This window comes from Corvus brachyrhynchos, unplaced genomic scaffold (assembly GCF_000691975.1).
Source record: "Corvus brachyrhynchos isolate BGI_N302 unplaced genomic scaffold, ASM69197v1 scaffold155, whole genome shotgun sequence".
Lineage (NCBI taxonomy): Eukaryota > Metazoa > Chordata > Aves > Passeriformes > Corvidae > Corvus > Corvus brachyrhynchos.
The window spans coordinates 1119214-1130506 of NW_008238434.1; the positions used below are offsets into that span (position 1 = coordinate 1119214).

The 11293-nt window shown below is 44.0% G+C and overlaps 1 protein-coding gene across 1 annotated transcript in view; it reads left to right on the forward strand.

Annotated features, from left to right (window-relative positions):
• HMCN1 (hemicentin 1) overlaps positions 1-11293 on the forward strand; it is a 185525-nt gene that overhangs the window by 866 nt on the left and 173366 nt on the right. The window contains 1 exon segment of the mRNA XM_017736452.1: positions 2-204. Within this exon segment, the coding sequence (XP_017591941.1) occupies positions 2-204 (203 nt within the window).

Sequence of the window (11293 nt, forward strand, 5' to 3'; positions counted from 1 at the left end):
TCGCCCTGAGCGCCCGCGCCGTGTCCGAGCCCGAGGCGGTGCCCGGGGGAGCCTCCACTCTGGCTTTCGTCTTCGATGTGACCGGCTCTATGTACGACGACCTGGTGCAAGTTATCGAGGGCGCATCCAAGATCCTGGAGACATCGCTGAAGAGACCCAAGCGGCCGCTGTACAACTTCGCGCTGGTGCCGTTCCACGACCCAGGTAGGGCATTCCCCCCGGGGAGCTGAGCGGGACCCGGGCCGGGGCGGGCAGGAGCTGGGAAAGGCCTCAGGGAGCTTCCGAGGGCTGGCAAAAGATAGGGTTTCCTGCGCTTGTAGAGACTGGAGCCTAAGTATTCCTGTCCCATCCTAGTCCTTCTGGCCGCACGCGTTTCTCTGCCAAGGGCGAGTAACACTTTGTGACCCCCCACCTCCCTATCTCTCTACAAAGCTTCCCAAAGCCTTCAGTATAGACTGGAGTGGGCTCTAAGTGCGCTGTGTGCACCAAAGAGTAGTTTAGGGGATTAAATACTCCCCTTAGTTGTTCTGATACGAGCTGAAGGAGCTTCAGTGAACTGCACGTGGAGTAGTAACATTGCTACTGAGTTTTTTTTGAATGCCCTTCTATGGGAGCGCACTTAAGATCATGCATAATGCAGTTGCACTTTTCCTCCTGTCTTATTGTCTCGTGTTTACATTCAGAAACTTGCAGTAAATGATTCAGAAGCTTTACATGGTGTGTTTTTTTGGTTTGGGGTCTTACTTCTTTCCCTCATCTTACCTTTTTTCCCCCCTTCTGCTGTACATCGTGCATTCCTCTCTTTCAGCATCTGTTTTTTGTTCCCTTCCTATCAATTTTCTCTGGCTTTCTTCCTCTTTCCTTGTCAAATTCTTGAAGAGGAAATAGGAACAGGATGCCCCAGGCTGGTGATGTGTGCTGTACTGTGCAGTAAAAACCTCTCTTAAAAAAAAAAAAGAATCAGAAAGTGGGAAAAAGTGCTTGAAAATTACCTTTTGGCTCTAGTTTCCATGGAGTATCTCAGAATATGATATTCCCAAACTCAATTCTTAAGAGTTCCATTTTTGCAGGGATGTCAGCAAAAAAAATGGAGATCCTTTCTATTTCCCCCCAGATACTTCTGCTTACAAGATATGTGTTTGCTATTGGTATAAATACCTTAAACCAAAAGCTGAGAAAATTAGAGGGAAACTTTTCTTTGCAAATGTTTCTGCTTTGCCATCTCTAAGCTTGTATAGGTTCTCTTTTTTTTTTTTTCTTACAAAGAGTTCTTCATGGTGATACCAGTGTGTTCTATCACAAAAAGGTCCTTACTGTTTCCATGTTTGGTGTCATTTTCCTTTTGTTTTCCCTTCCTTGCGCCCCCCCCCCCCGTTTTTTTTTTTGGTTATTTTGTGGAACAAGCTTATATGGGACTTAAAAAGCATCATGCCACAGAAATAAACAAGAAGGGAAAGATTTGGGTCAAGTGTAGAACCTAGAACTCTTTTATAGCCTTCTGGAAAATCAAGTGGATAGATCTCTTTGGAGCTCTTTTTCCATGAAGTGGCCAGAGGATCAAGAGGACTGGTTGGGAGTGTTTTGGTTTGATTTTCTCTCGATGATAGCACATCTTCACTTCAGTGAGAAGAAAGGGATTCAGTCTAGGAGTTGATAGTTCTCTTTTTCAGAACGATCGGGTAACTATTCCAACCACAAGAGCAAGAAGATCTTGTGTGATGCACTTTTAGTTTACAGGTTTGTGTGGTGGTCCTTTGTTCTTGTGCATCCTCAGTAGAAAGAAGTCCCAGCTTTCTCTCACGGGTAGTCCTGTGCTTAGTTTCCATCACAAACTACTTTCACGTCCTCTGTTTCAATAGCTCCTGTTTTCTTTCTTGTCGCTTACGTTTTCATTCAGTTTTTCTTCTGCACATTTTCACCTCTTCAGTCCTTTTTTCCATCCTGCTCATGTTCTTGCTTCCCCTGCCTCTCCAGATTCTTTGCTTGTGTTCCAGACTGACTCCTTTGACCACACTTTGGTGTACCACCCCTCCTTGCTCTGTACAAACCTCACCAGCAGCAAATCCACTTCCACCTTCCTGGGCTTGAGTCACATTTTCCCACTCACTGACTCCTTGCTTCCTTGCCTCCTCCCCCATTCCCTCTCTTTCCACAGGAGATCCCTTTCCTTGGCAAATGTTAGACTTCATTCAGTGGAGTGACTGTAACTTAAACCTGCAGAGAGCTGACCTGTACAGCACAGAGCTGCTGGCAAACGTGCCTCAGAGTATCCTGTTACACCTCTCTGTGTGGAAGTCCAACTTCCCTGAGGGGGCCTTACTTCTTAGCGTGATGGATAGATAACTTGTGAGGGCAGGGAGCTCTTTCAAAGTGGAGGATGGACAATTTTCAACTTCATTTTGTCCTAGTTTCTGAAAACTATTTCTTTGGTCTTTCTTAGGGTTAGAAAGACACACCACAGGCCAATGTCTTGAATTTTATGGATGTGTAAGGTCCAGATGACTGCTGGTCATCTGTATCTTACATCTGATGATGACCAAGCTGAGGCACTTGAAAAGAAAATGCAAGAAATGTTATTGTGACCACTTCAACCTCGTTTTTTTTGTTGAATCTATAGAGAAGTAACTTTACTCAAAAATCTCATAAAAATATTGCTTGGCAAGTATTTCACGGCATCCAATTCATACCTAGTGTTTTTCTTTCTGAAGGTTGCTCAGCTGAATTAATGAATATGAAGCTATTTTTTTTCACAAGTTGTGTTGTTATTCACTCAATTTTTTTTTCCAAAAAAAAAGCGTTTTATGTAGCTGCCTCACAGGCAAATTTTCTGGATGTTTTGGTGAGGTGCTGTGGTCCCTGGGGCAGATGGGACTCTACAAGGTGTACAAATACAGTTGGGGCTCAGGTCCAAGGAGCTTCTCTTTGTATAAAGGTGCCCTGATGCAGATACACTGTTAATAGGTAATTGCAATTTATATTGGGTGTGGATTTGGTTTCGAACTCCAGTGTTTTCCTAATTTATGTTGCAGAGTGCACTTGACATCCCACAGGGTACAGCTGAATTATAAATAACTTGGTATAAATGTAGTCTAGCAGAATATGGGAGGATTTTTAAATAACTCAAAGTGCTGCATATTAGTGCTGCATTGAGGCACTGGTGCTTGTCCAGGGAACGGAATGGAGCTGGGCAAGGGGCTGGAGGACCAGGAGTGGCTGAGGCAGCTGGGAAAGGGGCTCAACCTGGAGAAGAGGAGGCTCAGGGGGGACCTTGTGGCTCTGCACAACTCCCTGACAGGAGGGGGCAGCCGGGGGGGCGGTCGGGCTCTGCTCGCAGGGAACAGGGACAGGAGGAGAGGGAACGGCCTCAGGCTGGGCCAGGGGAGGCTCAGGTTGGACATTAGGGAAGTCTTTTCACAGAAGGGGCTCTAAAGCATTCACACAGACTTCCCCGGGCAGTGGTGGAGTCCCCATCCCTGGAGGTGTTCAAAAACCATGTGCGTGTGGCACTTGGGAACAAGGTTTAGTGGTGGTGGTGCAGGATTGATGGTTGGACTTGGTGATGTAAAAGATCTTTTCCAGCCTGAATGATTCTGTGATTCCTTGACTGTGATGTGCCAATGCACTGTGGTGTGTAATGGTAGATTTAAATGTAGTGTTTTCCCTACTGCAGTGGCATTTTGATAAAACAGGAATACTAGTATATTTTTAGTATCAAACCTGAGGCTTTTGGCCCAGAATTACGGCCTACAGAAAAATTTGTCATGGGTTTCACATTCCTATACCATGTACCATCTGGTGGGATGCAGAGAGTCCAATTTTGGAAAAACCTTTTGTTTTGGATTCTACTTTGTGAGTAAGTATGTGCAATGCTTTAACAGATTACAGGGAATTTTTTTATTGTGGATTTTCAATGCCTAAATGTGATCACAGAAGTTTCGTAGATGGTGAAAAGGGCTGTTGACTAAGAAATCTCTTGTCAGACTTGTGTTCAATGGAAAAACTGGTGTGGGGGATGGAAAATTGTCCCAAATTTAAGAAGAGTTGGCACAAGAAAATGTTGAACTGGAGCTAAAGCTGAAGATCAGCAAATGCTTTTGTAGTTGCGTGTTGTGGGTCCTGATGTCCTACGAACTCCCATTTTATCCTGTGGAAATGGGACTGGACTTGGAATGTCTTTATTTAACATCCGTGGCCAGCTTTGCTATTTTTTCTTTATGCCATTAAGGAATTTTGGAATGGAAAATAAGCCTGAGAGGACGAATTCATCCCTAGTATTTTTCTGTAAAGCTAATGGAATTATACAAGTCATAACTCACTCTGTGTGATTTAATCAAGCATTCCTTTAGTGTGAATGGCTATTCTATAGACCAAACTCCAGTAATTAATTAAGACAAAAATGAAGGGAATATGTAACCTCTGGACTTCTTAGGGCAGAGGATGCTGTTTGCCTGTTCATACTCTGCATGTCTACAGAAGTCTGAGCATCTTCTGACCCTTTCCTTATAAATCAAATAGAAAACACTGTGTGAGAAAAGGGGCAACATTATTAATGTGTAATTCAGGTGGGAAAATAGTATTGAACTTAAGTCACATAGTAAGTGTGTAGGAGAACTAGGAATACAATTTTTTTTCCTTGATCCTACTCCTCTTTCTTGAGAGAGTAAAGCTCTTTTCTATCTTGAAGTGAAGTTATACACATAGTTAAGCACAAAGTTAGGTTTAACTGGAGTCTCCTTTCTTTAACAGACTGGCAGTGCTGTGTCTGTAACATGGTTAGGCTGCTGAGCCACATTCTAGCTTGGATCAAGTTCAGGAGGTCATATGAAAAGGCTGGGAACTTTGGGTTTTGCAGGTTTGATAGTTTTTTTTAGAAGTTATAATGAAGAAGTAATGTTTTTTCCAGAGGAGGAATTCTGTGAAATTAAAATTAGGCTATTAATGGAGTTAAAGTTTTTCATACTTCCTGACAGAAAAAGTACTGTGGTTATGCAGATGGATAATGATGGGAGAGGGGAAGGCACTCCTGTGTCCTTGCTGTACCCACAGCTGGATGGTATCACAGATGGTATAATGGATGGTGTCACTGACTCTTCCTCTCACTTCCAACTCTCCTGATAGCCTTTCTCCCACGTGCTGCCCGTTGTTTTCAGCATTCCTTTGAGGGGGGGGGAAGAAGTGCTTCAAGATTTGGTATTAGTTTTACTAAAGAACGGGAACATGGCTGTGGACAAACACTACTGTGGCAGTGGCTTTCAAAGCAGGGAGAACAAGTTTAAGGGACATGTGGTATTCTGTACTGGTATCTGAGTTTGCCCACACCATAGAAGTGGTGCTTGTACAGGGGATGGGGGCAGCATGAGAAAAGTTTGGTGTCAGAGAAGCTGTGACTGCCCCTGGATCCCTGGAAGTGTCCAAGGCCAGGTTGGATGGGGCTTGGAGCCACCTGTGGTAGTGGAAGGTGTCCCTACCCATGGCAGGGGTGAAACTGGATGGGCTTTAAGATTCCTTCCAATACAAACCAGCCTGTGATTCTATGATTGTAATGAAAAGGGAGACAGCTGAAAGAGGGAAAGGAATACAACTCTGTGTTCCTGTCCACATTCCGGGGGTCTCCTTATCTTCCTTAGTAGGTAAAATTACTTAAAATGTTTGAAAACTGTCTATTGTTTGAGCTAGACAAATTATTAGGTTGCCCAGAAGAAATAAACTGCTTGCCAGTGAAGTTTCTGAGGGCAAATGTTTTGTGAAAACTGGGTACGTATCAAAATCCCATAGTTTTTACAGGATAGATAGAGAAGAATTGCCTCAATTCTCTTTGGTAAGAGTAAGGTCAGAGGCCAAGAACATTATGCTCTCCATTTAATTCAAGTAGTTGTCTTATTTGAGAGTTGAGTGGCTTTTATATTGCTACCAAAATCAAAAGTGGAAAAAAAGGTGCTAATTTAGGAAGTCTCATCTCCCTGTTCTTCTGATGGATCACAGAAAACCAGGTTAAAACTTTAACAGCCAATCTGTCAGAGCAGTGCTTTTTGGTGGCCTCAAATTTGTGAACATCCCATCCTAACAACTCAAGCATGTGTAAGGATTTGGGGTTTTTTGAGGCTGGTTTATTTTGGACTTAGATACATAGTGACAGCAATGGTGAGTGCACGTCCAAATTTTTTCCTTGATGTTTTAGGAGACGGAGAGTAAGGATACAACTGTTCAGTGCTGTCTTGGTATGTCTGAGGGCAAATGAAAAGCAGACCTGGGCATAATAGACCTGGTGACAATTTCAATGGGAAATACTGCTTCCCTATAACTCAAAGCTCAGCTCTGTGTTGTTACTACTACTAAGTGTTATTGTTGCTGTCACCAGATGAGTGGCTGTCACCAACACTGTATAAGTGAACATGTCTGGGCTGGTAAGGAGGAAGTCTGAAGCACCTACAGACATTTTCCATCTCTGAGGCTTCTGGGATAACTGTACTGACCATATAGGAAATGAGTGTTTGAAACCTTATTGTCACCCTTAACAGAGACATTGTAATATCTATAAAATTAATTCCCTGTGATTGCATGGATGTTTTCTTGTTCCTCTAGAGGGATTTATCTGGGGTCCCTCTAAAAGTAGCTGTTTGTACAGATTACAGAAGACAGTAAGTATTGCCACTGCCAGAAGCTCCAAAATCTGTGAGGCAGCCAAAATGTTGTGACATGATCCAAAAGCCTGTTAGACCATCACTTACAACTTATTTTTCTGCTGTCTTAACTCTGCATGTCCAGCCCAGAAGGTGTGCACAAGGGTAAATTTCTGCTCTGATTCTTGAATTCTTCTGGCAAGGAAAAGGATTATTCTCCCTGTTTTTGTTTGAAGATACAGTAGAGATTCTTTTCCATGGGAAAAAAATGATAATGCCTCAAATACATAATTCTTTTCTGCTTTGAATTACAAATTGTTTTTCATGTTACATTTGAAATTGTTGCCTACAGAACTTAGAAGCTACTTGTTCTATTTTGCTTTGTTCTCCTCAGCTCCAAGTGGTTGTAATTCCAAGGAAACCTCTGCAGCTCATTAGCAATGTATTGCAGTGTTATTCTGTCCCTATAATTACTACTGATGTCGTTTATCAGGTGAGCCTTGCTGTTAGCAGTGTGCACCTTTTCCCTAGAGCTTCTGGAGTTTGTATAGAGGATACTTCACCTGTTGTGTCCCAGGTAGAAGTCACAGTGCCCTTGCAAACTCAACTTTTAGGTACGTGACAATTCACAGAGAGATCTTCTCCCAGTTTCTTAACCACTTTTAAACAAAGAAACTTTCCCATTCCCCTTTGTCTCTTCTTTCCTGCACTCTGAATTTATTTCCCAGGAGTTAGAGCAGCTTGTGTTTCACACAATCACATGGAGAAGCCCAGTTAATCCTATTCATGGCAGTAATTGTTTAACACAAGGCTACACCAGCTACGGGTCTTGATGGGAGCTCTGTGGTATGGAAAGAAAAGAGCAATTTCTGCTGCCACATGCATCTCCTGGATTGGTTTAAATGCACACAAATCAAATTCCTACTGTTGTATAAAAAGCAGATATTTGATGCAGATCCTCAAGTGTTTTTAAGCTATGAATAAGCTGTCCCTCCCTGAAACTGATATAGTGTCCCTTTTTCATCTGGAGAAAACAATTGTTTTCTGAGAATGCATGGTAATGAAGTGAATAAAGAGCCATGAATATTGTATACATCTTTATCTCACTTTAACTGAGGCAGTAGTGTTCATTGTAAATGGAATTGTCACAGAAATATGGGAGGAAAGTTGACAAGGAGGCCAGTCAGAGTATTTGCCTCTTGAAATGCCAAGCTTGCTCTTTTCAAGTGCCAGTCCTAGAGGAAAACTAGGAAAAAAATGTGTTTGTGGTGGGGAATTTAGTATCACAGAATTGTTAAGAGAGGTTAATTGTTAAGAGGTCAGATGAGACCTCTAAGATCTTTGAGTCCAACCCTTAATCCAGCACTACCATTTTCACCACTGAAGCATGTCCCCAGGTGCCATATTGACATGTCTTTTGGACACCTGCTGGGATGGTGACTCTTCCACTGCCCTGGGAAGCCTGTTCCAGTGCCTCACCACCTGTTTGGTGAAGACATTTTTCCCAATATTCAATCTTAACCTCCCCAAGAGCAACTTGAGGCGTTTTCCTCTCATCCTGTCCCTTGATCTCTGGGAGCAGAGCCCAACTCCCCCTGGCTGCCCTCTCCTGTCAGGGAGTTGTGCAGAGTCACAAGGTCCCCCCTGAGCCTCCTTTTCTCCAGGCTGAGCCCCTTTCCCAGCTCCCTCAGCCACTCCTGGGGCTTCAGCCCCTTGCCCAGCTCCGTTCCCTTCTCTGGACGTGAATTAATAGTGAATGCCTTTGCTGAAGAGAGTGAAGTTGAGTTCTCAGGGGAGAATGAAGGAAAAGAACCACCCAAGACCTGAAAACTGGTGAAACTGAGACTCTGATCCTTAATCCTTGCTCTGTGTGCTGCACTGCTGTCCAGCAGTACTGACTTGATTAGCATCAGGCATGAGGCAATGCCCGGGTGCCTTTTGAAAGCTCAGTATTGTGGATGCAGAAGTGGGCTGTGTGTTACCTGCAGAGGGTGAACAGTACCTGTCCTGCAAAGGGGGCATGGAGTGGTGGGATTCCCTGTGCTGGTACAAGTTGTGGTTGAGCTTCTCTTAAACAATGGGAAGCAAAAGGAGTCTGTATTTGGTTGGTGATTTCTTCAATGCCTCATGCAGTGTTCATTCTGCATCCTGCTGGACCAACTTGTTAGAAACCTTAGAGCTATTTCCGCTGTACTGTGAAAACAGGGAATGGTCATGACCCAAAGGCTGCCAGAGCTCCAGGAGCTTTTGGACAATGCGCTCAGGCCCAGGATGGGATTGTTGGGGTGTCCTGTGTGGGGCCAGGAGTTGAACTGGATGATCTTTGTGGATCCCTACCAACTCAGGATATTCTGTGATTCTATGGTTTGGGGTCTCTGTCATCTTTTTTCTGACTTTATCCATTGTGTATCAGAGGCTGCTTGGAATTTATACTAGTGTGGATTTCACTCAGTCAGTGGAGGATCTGGATAAACCAGATTAAGGACTATGGAAAAGGAGCAGATATTTCATTTAGTTAATGGACTTTGAATATGGCTTAAAGCATGACAGGAGGAACCCTTTAGACAGAGAGCCCTCAGATGCCAGTTGGTATGTATTTTCCAGTCAGTGATTTGATTGTTGTCATATGCTGTGGCTTTGGTTTTGAAGGAGACGCATCAGAGGAGATATTGAGAACACATGTTTTTCAGTTTGCAAATGGCAAAACAGTTCCTCTGTTGGAAGAGAGTGATGGCATTGCTTGATCAGCTCACTATGCCTTGGTAATCAGCAGTTTTGTTAGAAGAAATAGGATTTAATGAAATGTGCTCTGGGCTGGCTGCTTTTTGTACGTCACTGCTCCAGCCAGGGAGAATGTTTTACCCCTCACTTAACACTGTTGAACATAATGTGTTTTTTATAACTGTTGCTGGTGTTTAGGATTTCCTTTTTGAGGTGTGCTGCTCTGAGATCAGATTTACGAGATCCTTCAGTAATGCCGGCAGTGAATTCATGCTGTGCAGTTGTTGTTGGGTGAACTCTGGGTCCAAGATTTGCATTTTGCAAAGGGGTAGTTCGCGGTGTTGCATTTTTAAGGGGGATCATAGTGGTTTAGGTCAGGCATATCCCCTTGTGGTCTATGGTTAAACTCCTTTTGTTGCCTTTTGAAGAACATGTGCAACCTAGTCTTCGGTAACTGGTTTTGCCAGAGGAGAAGCACAATGACTTCATGTTCCTGGAGCATTTGGATGGAGTCATGTTGTCAAGGTGCATGAAGCCACGGCACTGAGGACAGGATTAATCCCATTTCACTTCAGGCTTTTAAGTGAGGGAGGTGACCTGAGAGGCTGGTGGCCCAAAGGCTCTTTCTGTAAATCACAAAATGAAACTGGGACCCTTAAAGAGCATTAATCCCCTGCAAATTTTTAAATACTCTTTGGAGATCTCATTTGCTTTCACTGGATGTAGGGGGAGCAAAGGTTAGTTCAGTCAAAGCCCTGAATTTAGAATGTATGAAGTTAATTGAGAGGCTTTCTGACATTGTGCACTGGGCTGACTGTCCACATAATAGTCCCTGAAGTTTGTTTCACACCTAGGTTTTCATCCTACCACATGGATAAGCTCTCAGGGGTGAATAAGTTATTCCCACACAGTGATTCCCTGGCTCCCATCAGCAGCTGAAGAAGGTCCCTGGTTGGGCAGCCCCAGCACACCCTGAGGGCTCCTGTGAACCTGCTTTGCCAAGGGCCTTGGGGAATGTCTGATCATGGGGCTACTCAGCAGCTCGTGCACCTCCTTTGCCCTCTCCACAGATTATTGGCAGGGTTTGAACCTTGGGTGTTCAGAGACCCCTTCTGTGTCAGCTAAAGAAGTAACACTGGCAGCTCCAAGGCCGATAGTCCCGTGGGACAATCCTCAAGCCGGGGCTGGGATGTGCCTTGTGCTGTGTCCTGCGAATGTAAACAGGCTGTGTGTGTTCATGCAGCGACGTTAATGTACTGTTCTCTATCCCTGTGCTCCTCCATCTTGATTTGCTTTGGCACCTTTGGTACTCTTCACTCTGTGCACTTTGCCAAGTCATAGCCCTTCTCCTAAAACATTCCTAGCCACAGATTTCAGTCTGCAAGGCATTACGGGTAAGATACATGCATTTTTGCAAATGACATATTCCCAGACAGTGAGCCAGCACGCGGCAAACATCGCAAACAACCAGAGAGAACTGAAAGGGGTGAATTTATTTTCAGTGATGTGCCCCTATTAGCAGGCTCATCCATTCTCTCTGGAATAGTGGCTTCCTTACCATTTGCTCTTGGGAATACGCCAGTAAGTGTGTGATACAGATACAATGAATGAATATTATACAACTTTAAAAGCCAATTTCATGTAGCCTGATACATAGTAGAGCCAAATTCCCAATATCAACTTTATAAGATAAATTACAACCAGCAGAGCTTGCTCAGCAATGAGAGGTAACCAAAGCAGAACGGGACCCCAGTTCTCAGCCTGGAAAAATGCTGCTGAAGTGGAGTGAGTGGGGGTGGGTTTGCAGCATGGAATGGAAATGAAGGAATGTCTTGTGTTGCTGTAGTCCCTGCTAAACGTCTGGGCTGTTTGCTTGGGATAACAGCTCTGAGCTGTGACTGTAGGTTACTGCTGGACTCCTGCCAGCTTGTTTAAATTAGATTCCTACCCTG